This window comes from Balaenoptera borealis (assembly GCF_965194805.1).
Source record: "Balaenoptera borealis genome assembly, chromosome: 20".
NCBI lineage: Eukaryota > Metazoa > Chordata > Mammalia > Artiodactyla > Balaenopteridae > Balaenoptera > Balaenoptera borealis.
Window position 1 is genome coordinate 44,113,089 of NC_138879.1, and position 18,013 is coordinate 44,131,101.

At 35.9% G+C, this 18,013-nt stretch overlaps 2 protein-coding genes across 11 annotated transcripts in view; one reads left to right on the top strand and one right to left on the bottom strand.

Annotated features, from left to right (window-relative positions):
* EVI2B (ecotropic viral integration site 2B) overlaps positions 1-3,340 on the top strand; it is a 37,049-nt gene extending 33,709 nt beyond the window's left edge. Inside the window, exons 1-3 of one of the 2 annotated variants that reach the window (XR_014238300.1) lie at positions 1,661-2,036; positions 2,609-3,295; positions 3,326-3,340. The gene's annotated coding sequence lies outside the window, so the exon portion shown is untranslated. Of the gene's footprint in view, positions 1-1,660; positions 2,037-2,608; positions 3,296-3,325 lie in introns of those variants that run through there. The other variant, XM_082371293.1, reaches the window with a different exon arrangement.
* The window catches only part of NF1 (neurofibromin 1), a 260,230-nt gene that overhangs the window by 91,895 nt on the left and 150,322 nt on the right, over positions 1-18,013 (bottom strand). For all 9 annotated transcript variants that reach the window (XM_082371271.1, XM_082371274.1, XM_082371276.1 and 6 more), the window contains 5 exons: positions 16,558-16,716; positions 15,925-16,022; positions 14,514-14,660; positions 12,017-12,163; positions 9,221-9,331 (listed from right to left, as the gene is read on the bottom strand). In XM_082371271.1, coding sequence (XP_082227397.1) covers positions 9,221-9,331; positions 12,017-12,163; positions 14,514-14,660; positions 15,925-16,022; positions 16,558-16,716 — 662 coding nt within the window. The remainder of the gene's footprint in view (positions 1-9,220; positions 9,332-12,016; positions 12,164-14,513; positions 14,661-15,924; positions 16,023-16,557; positions 16,717-18,013) is intronic.

Consider the following 18,013-nt stretch of genomic DNA (forward strand, 5'->3'; position numbering starts at 1 on the left):
TCATGAATTGTTCAAATAAAGCCAATTAGATCTTTAAAATTTACTCGGTTGAATTTTTGTTATACAACACAGGTAAAGAATATGAATGTACATTATGATCCACATCATACAAATAAAGAAATCCTCTCAAAACAGCTGCCAGAAAGTAGAAATAGGACTTTGTAATGCAGGGAAAACTGTAAATGACCAAATGTTTATTATTTTAGACATCACTAATGGTATCAGCCCTCAGACATGAAGAAACAAAGAGAAGTTTCAGTAAATTCCAGTGTTTGTTGTACCCTATTATGTACAAGTACTCACTGTGCTAGCAGGTACAAAGAATAAGAAGTAGTACCTGATCACAAGGAAGCCAGAATCTGGCTGAAGAAAGACTGAGGATACATCTATAGTTAAAAAACAGACTCTGATAAGTGCTCTAGAAGTACGAAGTCCTAAAATGTCTGATTCTGAAGTATAGAATTAAGGAAGGCTCTCATAAAAGGTGCTGCCATCAGAGTTAGACCTTGAAGGAAGAATGGAATTTTGAATGAGGAAGAAATACTTTGGGCAGATGGGGAAAGCTGCACAAAGATAAAGAAGTGGGAGGTATTTAAAGGCCTAAATAATTCCAAATGATTTTTTGGGGGGCGGGGGAACATTTAAGTGCTGGAGCGTTCAGAATTTTAAATTTTACTTAATTACCATCGAGAGGCTTGGGCAGCTTAAGATCAATAAGAAGACAATAAGAAATTCAAGGTTGGAGAGCCATTTGGCTGGGTAATGACGCAGTTACCTGAGAAAGAGATTATGAGAAAAATATGTTATCGGCCAAAAAGTTTGTTCGGCTTTTTCCATAAGATCTTACCAAAAAACCCAAACGAACATTTTAGCCAACCCAACATATCTGGGTATAAGAATAGGAAGGGGAAAATGTTGAATTTAAAATTTTAAATAAGTTGAGATTGAGGTGTTTGAAGCATCAATAAAAAGTTATCTGTGCATTATCTTAGTACTCTGATTTATAATATCTACTCTGAGGCTTTTTATATTTACTTCTTAGGTCTGATCACACAAACCTCCGGTTAAGTTAGGTTCTATACAATATGTACCTAATATAAATAAGATTTAGCAAGCACTGGTTCTCTTCATTCAGGAGGAAAAAGAAACCTACATAGCAAAGTAAAACAAGTCAGAAACATGTACTGACTTGAGCTTCTGCCACTTATGTAGCCATTTCCTTGTATGTCAACACCATTGTTCACAGCCTTGCAATTCTTTAAAAGAGCCGGCTAATGTGATGAAAACGTTAGCACAATACAACCCAACTTCCCTGTATACCACTTATCAAGGAAAAGGAGTGACCGAAAGATGAAATTCCTTTAAAGAATTCACTTAATGTGCTTCAATGTGGGTGATTTAATGTACTAAAAAAAATCTTTGTAAACTCAATATGAAAAGTATCACTTTCAGATGCAATTCTTTTCTTATTTAGCTTTATGTTAATAAAGTTTAACTTCTTTTCTAATAGAATAATTATCTACTAGAAATTAAACTCCTAGAATGCTATATTCTTGAATTATTTTGAAAACTTCAAAATAATCCTAGCCAAAAACTACCTACCCTCTAAACATATATACAAGATGCTTTAAGAAAAAAAAATCTATCTCTAATATACTTACTTGATTTTAAGTCATGATAATCACAGCAGGCAAAGAGTATATTCCTCCAGTTAGTGTTAATCCAATGAAGACATTCACTAATATACACATGGATAAGAGGAATAACAAAGTGGTATTCACAGGGTTCTTTAAATAAGACACTAGATTTTAGAGGAACTTTATTTGAATTCCTTGATTTCTGCCACAGTCCATCTGTTTGCACCAGTTTGGAAAGCACTCAATAGGTTATTTCCAAAGAGCAAATAGCAGATCAAGTTTATAACATGTGACTTACTAATTTTATTTAAACAGCACACAGTGAGTGAGAAATTAGATCCCCCACGGGACACTGGAGAAAGCCTGAAGTTTTAATCTTCAAAGAAAAAACGTCAAAAGGTAATATTAATTTGAAATTTTCTCAATTACACATTAGAACCAAATGTAAATTTTAGCATATATTAGACTTCTAAAATTAAAGTTTGCGCTTTAAATTAAAAAAAAGAATAGTTAACCATGTTCAACATGGGCTAGCTGCTTTATCTCAAATGCGGCAAACCATTAGATTTGAATACATGATTAAAAAAAAATTAGCCTTACTTTAAAAATGGTTTACTAGTAATCTTTTGGTGTATGTCTATACTATGCCTATGTCATAGTCCCCATCTACTAAAGAACACTAGACTAAGACTCAGACTCAAGTTCTAGTTCTGGTCATTTTTAGATATGCATCCTTTTGCCTTTGTCTGAGCCCATCTGTAAAATGGAGGAGTTGATATCGATCTCTTCTGAATTTCCTTTTATCTTAAAAACCATGAAATTTGTTAAACCAAGGTTGGCATTTCCCCAGTGCTGAGATTAGGTTTCCTTCATTCCCCCTGCCCCCTCACCACCACTTTTAAAAAAGCAAGTTCTTAGATTTGTTTGTGATCCAAGTGTTAGATTAATTTTCCATAATTATTTTGAAACAGGAAAATGATGTTCAAGCTATTACTCAGTCTGCTCCTCCTGTCTGCTGATGACACTTTGCAGTCAACTCCAACACTGATGACCTCAAATTCTATGACAGCTTCTAAGCAGATCAGCCCAAATTCTGAGACAACCCCAAATTCCAAGATAATTCCAGAGTTCCAAATATTTCTGGATCCCAAGACAACTTCAAATCCCAAGACAACTAAGAATACAGAAGTGACCCCAAAGATAGCCACAACCATGAACACGAAAAGTGGTGGCACCACACTGAACGCAATGGACAGCACTCACTTTCTTTTCTACGTAATATTTTTGATGTTTTGTGTACACTCGGGCTGAAGTGGACTTGGACTGTTTGCATTGCTATCTCAGTTCATTATATCTGCTGAATGACAAGCACACTAGGAAAATCAAATTTATTTCAACTTACTTCTGAGTAAATTATCATATCCTAGTTTAATTTGATTGTTTGCAAATTTTAATTGTGTAAGCTTAATTATTACCTTAATATGATGGTTTCCTTCCTTATTAATGCTAAAAAAGGCAAAATACCACGTTTGCCTTTTAAATGTTCGCAAAACTGAGTTGAAACTCAGGTTTTTACATTAAAGGTATAACAGAAGAAATTATGTTGGCAACGTTTAATCAAAGTATGCTTCTGTGTGTGTGTGTGTGTGTGTGTGTGTGTGTGTGTGTGTCTGTGTGTCTGTGTAAAGGATAGGGGGTTGGGGATGGGGACTGAGGAGTGGCATGTGTTGTTTTTGTATTTATTTTATTTTTTAATTAATTATTTATTTATTTATTTTTAAAATTTTATTTATTTATTTATTTATGGCTGTGTTGGGTCTTCGTTTCTGTGCGAGGGCTTTCTCTAGTTGTGGCAAGCGGGGGCCACTCTTCATCGCGGTGCATGGGGCTCTCACCACCGCGGCCTCTCTTGTTGCGGAGCACAGGCTCCAGACGCGCAGGCTCAGTAACTGTGGCTCACGGGCCCAGCTGCTCTGTGGCATGTGGGATCTTTCCAGACCAGGGTTCGAACCCGTGTCCCCTGCATTGGCAGGCAGACTCTCAACCACTGCGCCACCAGGAAAGCCCTATTTTATTTTTTATTAAATAGACAAAAGGATAAACTACAGTGCTCTACAACAGGGGTCCCCAACCCCCAGGCCTGTTAGGAACTGGGCCTCACAGCAGGAGGTGAGTGGTGGGCAAGGCAAGCGAGGGAAGCTTCATCTGCCCCTCCCCATCACCCGCATTACTGCCTGAACCATCGCTCACATTACCACCTGAACCATTCCTTCCCCTCCCCCCCACCCCGCCGGGTCTGTGGGAAAATTGTTCTTCCACGAAACCGTCCCCGGTGCCAAAAAGGTTGGGGACACCTGCTGTACAAAACAATACATCTATCTGTGTCACCATATTCCATGAATGTGTAATAGTAATAGGTTGTTACAGTAAAAAAGGTTTCAATTCGGCTAACCTTTGGAATGCAGACTGCAGCTGCTCCAATGACAAAATTATCTTAGAGTAAACTTTCGTCTTTTATTGCAAAAGGTCATTTGTAAATCCGATGCCTAGAATTCAGAATTCTTCCCTACAGAAATATGTCCCATAACTACTGGTAAGATTTTCATGCTGGTCTACAAAGACTGATTTAACCTAAAAACCTAGTGTATAATTTTAACAGTGATAATAAACATGTTACCTTTTTAATAACCATGTTATTAATAGTGCAGTCGTTAAGGTTTGAAACCCAGCTCTGATTCTTACTAGTTGTGCCACCATGAATTAAATACCTGACCCAGTGAGACTCCCAAACAAACCAGTAATAAACTGACTATGAATGAATCACTCGGGGTGTCTGTTAGATATACAGATTAGGCTCTACCCTGAAATTTTGATTTGGCAGCCCAGGTAGGGCCTTGGGATATATACATTTGCTTGTTTTAATTTTCCAGGTCATTCTGATTGATACCTAGATTTCTGAATGACTAACAATTTCTCTAAATTTCAGTTTACACACAAGTCAGTCACTGGTAATAATAATAGCTCAGCAGGTTACTTTAAGGGTTAAATGAAAAAGTATATAATACGCACAGTTTGCCTGATGCAGACAAAGCACTCAGTAAGTTTTAGCTATTATCATTATTACTACTGACACCCAAAAAGCAATTGCCAGGTATCACAATATTCCTAAGAGGAAAATTCTTCATTGTACTTTCAGGTTTTATATTTTTAATTACTCTGACAAAAATAATATGTGCCCCTGGCAACAAGTCAAACAACAGAGATATATAACAGAAATACTATAATTAATCCTCTACCTGCTCCAATCATACTCCCCTGAGATAAGCAATGTTAACAGTTTAATGTGTGTACTTTCACACACTTCACAGTCTATACATATCATATGCCTGTGCACATACACACCCACATTCCTCTGCACCTTGCATGATAAATGTCAGAGCCATCCTTCCGGATCCTTTTAAAGGCGCATTAGAGGACTTCTGTTACTTTCTCCTGCTCAGAATCCATTTTTCCTCATTCTGATATCGGCAATCCAATTTCCCTTTGGGAAACCCTGCTCCCATCCCCCCACCCCTTTTAGTTCACGCAGTTCAAGCTGGCTTCACCACTGAGCTCCAGGGATGGGCACATAATTTGGGCGTAGACAACCAAGAAATTCCATTCCCCTTGCCATAGTGAAAGCCTCAGAAACTGGCAGGTGACTCAAGGCCAATGAGACCAGTACTTTTGCTGTTACTACTGGGAAAGAAGTGTTCTTCCACTGGGTTGTTAAGCTGGGAGAACACAAACCATCACTGGCTATAGTTTAGGAAGAGCGGCCTGGGAATGAAATCAACACAAAGAAACTAGAGTCAAGACACAGAGAAGACAGATGTTCTCCAGATGACACCGTTCAAAGCTCTGCATGTAGTCATGCAAGAAGCCAGTCCATCTCTTGATCTTCTTGGGTACATGTGGCAATTGATATCTTTTCTGGTTTACACAAGTTTAAATTTCATTTCTATCACTTGTAACAAGCAAACTAGACTTAACACATTGCATATTATTCCATAATAGAGATGTATCATTATTTATTCAACAATTTCCTTTTGATACACAGTTTTTTGCCACTATAAACAATGCTGCAACAGCTGTCCTTATATTTATGGTACTTTAAATATTACAGGCTAGGAGCAAAAGTGTACGGGAGGGAATAGCAGGAAAAGATTAGAAACTAAATTAGGTCAAAATTATGGAGCACCCAGCATGCCTGACTTTATATGAACCTGGACTTTATATGGGGACTCCATTTAACAAATGGAGAGAGACAAGATTAGATCTGAACTGGAAACTGCCTCCAGAAGCAACGTTCAGATGACGTGGAAGTAGCCTGTCAATGCAGGGGACACGGGTTCAAGCCCTGGTCTGGGAAGATCCCACATGGCGCGGAGCAACTAAGCCCGTGTACCACAACTACTGAGCCTGGGCTCTAGAGCCCGTGAGCCACAACTACCGAAGCCCGCGTGCCACAACTACTGAAGCCTGTGCACCTAGAGCCCGTGCTCTGCAACGAGAAGCCACTGCAGTGAGAAGCCCGTGCACTGCAATGAAGAGTAGCCCCCGCTTGCTGCAACTAGAGAAAGCCCGTGCGCAGCAACGAAGACCCAATGCAACCATAAATGAATGAATGAATGAATGAATGAATGAATAAATAAATAAAAAGATGACGTGGAAATAGTTATGTGGGGTTTAGGGAGTAGGAGAATAATGCTGCATTAGTACAGGTTAAAGCTAATAAGAGACTCTCACTAATGGCAGTGGGGGGGGGATGAATTCAAAAGACATTTCCAAAGTACCGAAAAGTAATATTAAACCATTAAGACTCAATTCAAAAAAAATTAAGACACAGGACAGCCCCTGATAAAGGAACAGCACTAGGAGGTTATTCTGAATCACATGACTGCTAGGCTAGGAACACGCACTTGACGTAGGGGCAGCCAGAAATCTAGTGGCCGGCCAGCATACAGCATTAAGGGCTTTGCCAGACAGGTACTTCTAACGGAACCATGTCCTCCTTCTGGAATCTGAAGTGTGCAATGTTGAGGTAATGAAGGACCGACTAGCTGGGGCTAAAACTGAAGAAATACAGACAGAGGAAAATAATGAGGTAGAGCTGAACGTGAAGCCAAGAGAGAATTAGCGCAAGCCAGTGCCAGGACTGACAGACATCTAAGTTCTGTCTACATCTGGGCAGGCCCTGCTCTAATTCATGTTTTTCCTGAGGCCTATCTTCTTGAGAAAGTAAGAATGACTTCTTTGTAATAACAGGGCCCTGACTAAAACCGCCTAATTGATGTGCCTAGATCACACAACTAAAATCAGATGTGGTGACTGATACTGAGGAGGATAAAAGAAAGAAGGAAGAATTTTAAATGATTAGGGTTTCTAGAGTGAGACGGGATGGTGATGCTACTGAGAAAGAGAATGTGGTGTGAAGAAGAAGTTGATTTGAATATACACTGAATTAAGTTTTGGACATTTCAAGTGCAAAATGTCTGTGGAGTATCTGTAAGGAGACTGGAATCCACAGCTCAAAAGACATAAACTAATACATGGTAGTCTAAGCCACAAAAACAAAGGAATATCAAAAAGTCAAATCTAAGTGTTCTCTGACAAAGTTGGCTGAGTTACTCCCTTCTCCTGCTTTTGTATACAGTGGAGGAACTGGGCCTTTCTCTACTCTGAGCTATTACGTGCTCATCTGTCCTGGACCTGAGGCTTCACACCAGGTGACAATGAAGGCCAGGAGGCACTCTCATAGGTCTAAGTAAGAAACTGAAACATCTGAAAGTCTGAAATTAGCAAAGTCATATCCCAAAACAAAAACAACAAAAAAAGAAAACCTCAAATATGCTCTGTACAGAACTTTATAGGTCACAAAATACTTTATGGGAGAGGTAGGCAGGATAGTTTTTATAAGCATCTCCCCCTCTTTAACATATGAAGAAACAGATTCGTAAAAATTAACTTTTATCTAAGAAGCAGCAGAGCTGGGAATCCTTAGCACTCTCAAAGTCACCATATTGTACAGGTTTCTTGGAAATCCCACTGATTTAATACCACAGAGGGTGTCTGCATCAGGCCCATGCTACTTTCCTTTTGGCCTGCATAGTACAGACCACTGCAGAGAACGAACACAATCTTACACTCTGATCCTGAAGAAAAAACTCAGCTTTGAGGTTTTCCAGAAATCTTTCTGACTTGTAAACTAACAAGAATTTAAAGGGGGGAGGGGGGGAAGACACATGTCTATCTACCTCTCTTACCAATGTCTCACTTTTAATTACTTCGACAAAATAGGGAAAATCAAAATACACTGGTGGTGTTAAAGATTGGGGATGGAATACAAATATGGTTCATCTCAAATGCAAAAGAAAATTAAAATCATCTTAGGCAATTTAGAAGCAGCATCTGAGATAAAAGGTAGAGAGAAGACTTTCATGGGAAGGTGAAGAGATGTTACTCAGAGTTGTTAAAGAGGAGGGCTAAGGATAAATGCAAGTTTCTATGCCCTCTTGATTCCCTAAGACCCCAGTTCTTAGGACTTCTTGGTGTTAACGCTATCTGAATTATCCAGTTAACTGAGTTTCCCACCTCCCACCTTCCTTTTTTCACTCCTCTGCCACTACTTCTCAACCTCCGTTTATTTCCTATACACTGCCAATTTTTTGCCATTCATGACCATTAAGTCTACTGACATAATTCCTCAATTTATGTTAAATTGAGGTAATTCAGAAAGATTAATTCCTAGAGCCTAGTGGAACAGCAGAACTAAGAGCAAACATAGTCCTTGAGATTCCAAAGCCAGTGGTCTCTCTATTATATCACACTGTCCCTAAGGTTCAATTACCATGAGTTTATGTCACACTAAATGGGAAGAAGTAAAACTGACTAACGTCACAGACAAGTTCTCAAAAGGAAGGCAGAATGAGGCAAGAAAGAAAAGACAATGGCAGGGAAAGCAATGCAAGCATTATACCTATTGTGAAGGAGGAGCACTGCCAGAAAGGTTTTCTAGGAACTAGCCTTGACTGAAAGACAGCATGAACAAATACAATCAATTTTTCAGGCTGTCACCTGTGCCATATCTTTATAGAAATTTCCCATAGTGTCTCTGAATTATTTGTTAAATCACCCTGATGTTGTATTACACAGCATATTACTAAAAGTTCTCAGACTCTTAAAGTTTTATTTCCGTTTAAAAAAAAGTTTCTGAGTATCATGTTGTGGATAGTATTTAATCAGAATACACCAGAAAATAAAAAATTGTGATTTTTTTACTCTTGGTAATTAATTCATTGTAACGTGGTATAAAAAAACTGATGTAACAAAGAGAAGCCAATACGAAACAGGTAGTCTGAAAAGCAATTTCTAATGTACTGAGCATCATTTGGGGACAAGACGGCTGTTTACCCAGCTACATTCTCCCAGAAAAACTTGTCTTCAATTCTAGTAAAATCAAATGGGAAAAACCAAACTTCCTGTCTCTCTACATTTGATATCATTTTAAAAGCTCTGGTAAGATAAAACGTAGTGTTTCTTACCTCCGTGCAACATAATAAAATATAGGATTCCCGGCTTTGGAAGTCCCAGCTTGGTAGAAAATACTTAAAGTTTTCAAAGCTTTGAACTCTTCTTTTTCATGTACTTGATGTCTGAAAGAAAAAAAAGAATAGAGTAACTCATAGGCTTTACATTGTCCACTGAATATCTACAAAAATCCACAACTGCACCAATGATAAAATATACAACATGACAAAATATTTTAAAAGCTTTCTGAAGGGCAATGTGGTTAACATGTACCAAAAAATTCAAGGTGTTGTTCTTTGAACCACAAACAGTGGTTCTTAGGAAAATGCTAAGAAAACTACTGGACAGGGATATTAACCATAGAATTGTTTTTAATCATTTTTCTTTCTAGACAGAAATTTTTGAGTTTTTACTTGTTTGTTTTTTAAGAGTTCAGTTTATCAACCTTTTCTTTCCTGGCTTACTGATTCTGAATAAGTGAGAAAGGCCCACATGTTCTTCTTTATGGGAATTTATCCTCACAAATAGCGTTATCTTTTTCCAGATGGTTACTTACTGGTACAGTTGTACCAACACAATTTATTAAAAGTCCATTCTAATCTCCCTGATTCTGAATATCACTTTTATAATTATACTCTTATATATATTTAAATATACTTCCAAAAAAGGCATGGTTTAATTTTTATATATTCTGCTCAATACTCAGTGTGTGTCTTTAACAACCTGAAGATTTATGTCATTCAACAACCCTGGAAAATTCTCATTTGTTGTCTTTCATATATTACCTCTTCACTATTCTCTTTAAGCTCTATTTATTAGACATGCTGGACCTTCTCATTCTATCACTTGTATCTCTTAAACGCTTTCATATTTTCCATTTCTTTATCTCTCTGTACTGACTGTATACTAGGTAATTTGCTCCAAAATTCTCTTCCAGCTATGTATGCATTTATTAATTTTTTTAATATCTTTATTGGAGTATAATTGCTTTACAATGTTGTGTTAGTTTCTCCTGTACAACAAAGTGAATCAGCTATATATATACATATATCCTCATATCCCCCTCCCTCTTGAGCCTCCCTCCCACCCTCCCTATCCCACCCCTCTAGGTCGTCACAAAGCAATGAGCTGATCTCCCTGTGCTACTTTATTTTTAAAATACATTTTCTTTTATCTAGTATTTCTATGTGTCTTGGGGGTGGGAGGAGAGGTTGTATTACCTCAGTTCATCATATTGCTTGTACCAGGTCAGCATTTGTTTAATATTAATGGAAACAACATAGATATCATTTGATAAGGGAAACAGGTGCACACGTGTATAGGTAAATGACTGGGAGGCTATCTGCCCAATGTTAACTGAATTATCTCTAAGGGATGAAATAACTGAAAATTTTTTACTTTCTTTTTTAGATTTCTATGTTTTGAATAACTTAACAATTTTTATTTTTATGGTTGACAACATTATAAAGCTATTTCCATTTTTTTAAAAGAAAAATGAGTCTCAGAGAGCATCAGTGGGAACTTAGAACAAAAATATCACCTAATATTTATTAAACACTTTATATATACACCAGACATTGTTCTAAGTATCTTACACATATTAAATCATTTAGTGTTCAAAAGGACAGAAGGCTGTTTTGTAAGGAAGGTAGGGTCTTAGGTAGAAGGACTAATAAAGAGGTTTTCTCTGAAAAATGGAAAAACGGCAACGACATCCTTAGTAATGTTGAATAAAAAATAGTTTTATATTTTTGGACTGCATAATTTTCAACTAGGTAACATGAAAATTTTGTACGGAAAATATTCCTTTAATTACATAGGAATAAACATTTGTTACACAGAAAAATGTAACAGAGCTAAAGATAAAAATTAAGTAACAGAGCTAAAGATAAAAATTAAGTTTGAAAGGCGATTGTTATACATTCATACATTCTTTTAACAGTATCAAAATATGGGAGTCATGTGTACAAAACTATGGCCTGTATGTAATATGATTAATAACAGGCACTTACAATGCCCGGGACATTATGCGCAAATCGTTAATGTGAATTAACTTCAGAATGTCATATTCTGCTTTTTTCTTTCTGCCTCTGGCACACACCATGAACAAAGCACTTAACCCACACTCACTATGAAACACTAAGTGACTAAGTGTAAAGTAGTATGAAAGGTACTTTATAAAGACTAAAGAATTCAGCAAACTATCTTCACTGTAACATCATAGTGGTGAATGTCTAACAATGAGGATCCAAACTAAATCCATCTAAATGAGATTCAAAACAAATGTCTACAGAAATTTTATAGCAATATTAAAGTATACTATATTTTCTGAGCCTCAATCTAAAAGAAGCTAGTATCATTAACTTTCAGGAGGGTTCTAAAAAATGTTACAGTGTAGTAGAAAGAGTTCAGCACTTAGAACCAAAGGACCTATGAATCAGGTATGGAATCTTAGGCAAATTAATTATTCACTTTGAACTCTGTTTTCGCTAATTATAATATGAAAATAATGTTATCTACCCTCCCTTTTAACTATTAAATGCAAAAGCACCTCAAAACAATATGACAAAGTACTATTCAATAAGATGCTATTATTTTTATAAGAAAATCAACTATGAAACAAAGCATATTTCAACAATACACAGGGTAAGAGAAAAGTGGGATTCCAAAACATGGCAATGTGGTCATTAAGTACATCCTTCCTAAGAATTCTCTATCAAATATACAAGCATAGCTAACAAGTGGCCTGGTGGTAAACCTTGCATCTCATCGAAAAAGAAAGCAATCATCATTTCAAGGTGGTACTTTACCTAGTCATAAATTCCTCAAACTTTGAACTGGTAAGGTTAAGGCTGGACCAGTGTGTATCTGCCACAGGTTTGTGCTCTGGAGGACCCAGGTATGCAAGAAGTGTTGCCATCTTATCAAAAGGTCGTCTTCCAACAGCTTTGTGATCCCTAGATATAGCAAGAAAAAAGTAGCAGTTCACATTTAGCAGAACACATTTCTTTAGATTGTCACTGGCTGCTTTTCTTTTTACTGTCAGCTGGTGGTTCCTGCTAATTTGTAAACAGCATCCAAAAGAGCTCAGGGGTTTTAAGTTTACACTGAGACGTCTTAGAAATATGACCACTCCCCAAACTACAAAATTCACATAAAAATTCATTTTGTTCTAGTATTAATCCATTACCATTAAATGGGCAATCAGTAAGTAAATATAACATTCTGATCCACTTTTTAGGAAGTGGACATACTGTCCCTGATATCAGATTTCTGCTTAACCAGGGTAAATATGAATTTTCAACAACTATTAAACATTTAAAACTAAAGATAACGATATTATTTCACAAACATCAAACTGGCAAAAAATTATGAAGTCTGCTAATGCCAATTTTGATGAGGATGTGTATAAAGAGGTACTCTCACACAGTGCTGTCAAAGTGTAAATAAGCATGTACACTGTGAGAAGTAATGTGGCAACATCTAGTACAGTTGAGGTTGTGTATACCCCAGAACTCGGCAATTACACATCAGGTAATACACAAGGAGACAAACATGAAGAATATTTATTACATCACTATTTAAAATAATAAAAAACAGGAAACCCTAAATATCCATCATTTAGGAAGTGCAAAAATAAACTGTGATATAGTCATTCAATGAAATACTAAGTTAAATAAATGATAAATCTCAAATAGAATATTGTGTGAAGAGACTATACTCAGTGTATCATTGCTGTAAAATTTTAAACCACACAAAACTATATTATATGTACCTATGTTATACCTGTAATTTCCTTTTTCTTGTCAGTTACACAAGAGAGAAGTAATACCTTTTTTTCCCCAAGAAATAAAATGGTATAAAGATCTGAAGTAATTACAGCAAAATAAATAATGTTAAAGCTAGGTGGTAGACATGGGTCTCTGTTACATTATGGTCTATACTTCTTTGTATGTTTGCAATGTGTCTTTTTTTAAAAAACCAAATTGAAGAAAAACTCTCTAGTATTAAACTACATGAATATGATTGTAAGTTATATAAGAGTTTGCACTTAAAAAATGCATTTAAAAGAACGTTTGCATTTAACAGTTCCACAGTTTAAGTGTCACACAGATATAGAAAGCATCTTCCTCTTTCTATCTTAGGCACATATTAGTCATACCCATGTCTACTTCAATCCATTAACAACTCTTAAAGGATTAAAATGCTCTCTCTTTTAAACTTCCATTTCCTAATTAGTTGCTAGCCTTAGCTTTATGGTCTTCTATTTTACCCATGAATGAGCAAACCATTTTTATTGCCATTTAAAAGTAATCTAGACTCATTTTACCTACGTAAGAGAACTCATACATAGGAGTTTGGGCCCTTTATAAACATACATAACTAGAAAGGACAGCAAATGATTCAGGCTACAAGAGACTTTAACTAAAAACAGCGAATGAAACAATTCCCAAATTAATAATTTTCAATTATTAAGTATTGTCTATATAAAGCTATTTGCATATACTTAGAGTATCACAAATGGGATTATTATAGGATTGCAATAGAATAGCAATGTTTTAATTATTAAATTCCTAAGAATTAAGCTGCTCTTCAGATTCAGATGCCAATACTCATTTGAACTTCTAGTATATTTAAACTTCTCTATGTCTTGTTGTACATTATGTTTGCAAACCAGAAAAAAACCCAAAAGGCTAATTTGTGAATTCTCAGCTTAATTTTTTTTTTTTTTTGGCTGTGCCGCACGGCTTGTAGGATTCTTAGTTCCCCCACCAAGGATCAAACCCAGTGAAAGCGCCAAGTCCTAACCACTGGACCACCAGAGGATTAATTCCCTCTTAGCTTAATATTTTTAAAAAAGTCTGTAGCACTGATGTAGGTTGGTTGATCATTTAATATGACTTAACCTGTTGCCTATATACTTTTAAAAAGAGTCTACATCTCTCTTTCCAAATCATAATTCTTATCTAAGAAGATGCAAAGTAAAAAGCATTATTCATGACCAATAATTTTATTAGTATAAATTTAAACTGGGCCTTCCCTGGTGATCTAGTGGGTAAGACTCCACATGCCCAGTGCAGGGGGCCCGGATTCGATCCCTGGTCAGGGAACTAGACCCCCACATGCATGCCACAACTAAGAAGTCCGCATGCCACAAATAAAGATCCCGCATGCCTCAACGAAGATCCCACGTGCTGCAACTAACACCCAGCGCAGTCAAAAAATAAATTATAAATAAATAAATACTAAAAAAAAAAAAAATTTAAGCTGAGACTTTTCAATATCCCCATGACAGGGAAATTTTACCTGTTGCTGGAAAGATACTGGCCAATTTTCTCTTGATTGTTCCAGAGTAGACGATGTAAAGCAAGCACATTGCCATCACTGATGAAGGAAAGACTATGATTTACTGCATCACTTGTAGGACAATCGGACGCTATATCAAGGAAAAACCTTCAAAAATGCAAAGTTATTAGAATTTCAAAAACCAGATATACTCATATCTATGTTTGAATTAAATCTATGTGAAGTAACTTTGTGAAATTACTGCTATTACAAATATGGAGGTTTTATTCACACATGTGACTATCATTAAACGAAACAAGAAGAGACAAGGAGATAGTTGGTCTTCCATTTCTGATACCTGGCTACAGCTTCAGAGTAGGGTCTGAAGTCAGACAACGAAATTTAAACAGATGAGACTTTGTATAGAAGCCAGTACTTTACAGATAAGGAAACGGAGGCCCAGACAAGACAAAAGACCTCCCCAAAGTTATACAGCCTCTTAGGTCAAAGCCAGGATCAGAACCTTTGTTCTTTTAACTTTCTATGGGTAGTCAATCTGCCAGAATATAAATCCTATGCTGACATTCACTTTCTTTCCAATGTGATTTGCAGTCCAACAGTACACCTTTTAAACTCCAATTAGAGAGAAGTTCGCAGGAACTATAATGAAAAATTGGAAGAGAGTGTTGTACAAGTATAGCTTAGACTGTGAGCCAAAACAATTAGATTCACACTGTATGAAAAGTAGAATTCTTGACGTGAACTTACATTTACAGAGCACTTTGTCATAAGTTATGTCATTTGCTTCTCTAAAATCAACTCACAGGCAAACATAGTGTTATACCTACTTTACAGATAAACCAACAACTCAGAGAGATAAGGAGAAGCAACTAGTTAGTTATGGGAACCTAGCAGAACTCAAGTTTTCTAAAATCATAAAACTTCAACAGTTGTGCAGTTAGTCATGAACAAAATCTTACGCATTTGCATCACGTGGTTTAAAGAGTAAATTTTTAGTTTACATACATATCCAAATTAAAGTATCAAAAATATTCTAACGTCAAAAAAACCTGTGATTATACACTATAATGCATCATCTGTACCAGTTTGGTTTTAGTTTTTACTGAAAGAAATCTTTTTCCTTCTTCCTCTCCTCCATATTGTGGCAAACTCAAATCCTTTATTTTAGTAGATATGTCAAAAATCCCTCCTGGTTTTTAAATATGGAAATCACTACCAGATTATAAAGAATATCATTTTATTTCATTACTGTCTTTTATAGTGAAATAAAATAAGATTATGTTCTTGACCAAGAGAGAAAAAAGAAAAAAAACCTACACAGGAGCTTCATGTAGATCAAGTACATAGACGTGAGTGAAATTGAAAATATTTGATCCAAACAGAGCAACTGGCTAAGTAGCAGGCTGCTCACCTTCGTGCTGCGTCAAAGTTGCTTTTCACAAAATCATTAAAAGGCCGCATGTGCTCTTCTTTTGTGAAAAGGACATGATTGGCAATACTCTGAAGTATCTAAACAATAAAATAGGGTTATAAAGGATCTGATTATTTATTTATGAAAGCTACACATTCATATATTCTTTAAAAAATATTAATTTTCTCACTGATACAATTTCTACTGGTAGTTAAAATCAATTATTGCTCATTCAATAAATACTAGGTTTTGTTTCTATGCTTTCCCAAATATGAATATAATTATATAAACACGTATATATTTACATATACAAAATACAAATTAAAATTTTAATGTATTTTTTAATTTAAAAATCACATAGTATACATTTTGGTTTCCATTTCAGAATTTCCATAATGATTACATAGAAAACCATCTTCAGAAGACATTTGCTAAAATATTTTCAAATGATAATAAGGTCCATCGGTATCAGTCTAATGAATTTCTTTGTAATATAAACAAATAAAAATAAAAGCACATAAGTGAAAACCACAGGGCATTTCAAAACTTAAGAGAAAGTACAGTGAATATGAAAAACTGAAAATTTATGGAAGAGAAATTTTGAATAGTTATATTATCAAAATGATTCTTCACCTTTGACATTAACTTCAAGCCTCTTTCGATTCTAGGTGGTGGCTTTTTATCTAAAATCCCTGCTTCATATGGTGAGACAATGGCAGGATTGATAAATCTGAGAAACATGGCACTTCCCACTGCACCGATGCTGTTCTGAGGGAAACGCTGGCTAACCACCTAGAAACAAGGAGTTGAGAATTCAGTATATGGTTTGAATTAAAACAAGGAAATGGGAAGAAAGGGCTCGAAAGTCAAACTTTGCACAAAAACGCTGAATAGACCAATCCTTGTGAACAACACACACCTAATTTTTCCTACTCCCAAAACATCATTAAACAAAAATTTATCCTCAATTCTTGCCCTCTATCATTCAAAAGCACAATAAAGGCATCTAAGAAAAAAAGAGAAGTCTCATAGATGAGTTGTGTAGACGAGATCTGAAAAAAGATCTTAATTTTATCATCACTGTTTATACTGCAAGTTTGATGAGCAACAAAAGCAGAACAAATTTTCACACAAGGATTATCATATTTTACTAAGATCACAAGACATGAGAGTGTGGTCAACTCTTGTAAGGCAAAGCTAAATAAGTTTTCAACAGCATACCCCTGAAACATCCAATACCTAACGGTAAATACTTACATTTTGCTGTATACCAGGTACAATTAAATTTCTTGAGCAAAACGCTTGCCATATACAAAACAAAACTTAGTTTTCTTTGATTCCTATCGAGAGAAAAAACTTACTTACAAGTAACATTATTGCCAGTTCTTTTTCTTCATCAGAATGCTTTATAATATAAGGACCTACTTATTATTTAAACCATGGAGGAATGGGAATTCTTGGGGACCTAAAAGAAAAACGGATCCCACCAGCAAAAGAGAGAACCCCTATGTGTACCTCAATTTGTAATTCTGCCAAATAAAAAAAGTTAAAGATACAAGGAATCGTTGCCCACACTGAAAAACAATGTGAGCCCAACATTTTAAATGGATTTATTTTCTCTTTTTCTCTTTATAGAACATTCCACTTTGAAGGTAAATTAGACTGGGAAAGTGTTATGAAGCTGGCTCAGCTCCCATCTTTTCCTAGCGTGTCCTGCTTTAAATTAACACATGAAAATTATAGTATTCTGAAATTTACATTTGTTACAGATAACACACACATATTTATTTTTAAAGAACACTCATATAACATTTAAATCTTGACAACTATTCATGCTTAGCGTGGCTAACTGCTGCTTAAAGCAGTGTTGCCTAACGGCAAGGCGCAGTACTCCACTCAATATTCTGGGATTCCAAGGATATACCTGCATTTCAAAGGCTATTGGGGGAAAATGAGAAAACAAGATTTATATGCAGAATCTCACATAGCTCTAGTTTTCTTCACAATGCCTCAAAAAAGTAATACTTCTTGTCATGAATTCTCATGGCTGACTGACTCAAGATTAACTCTGGAAAGAATAAGAATCATT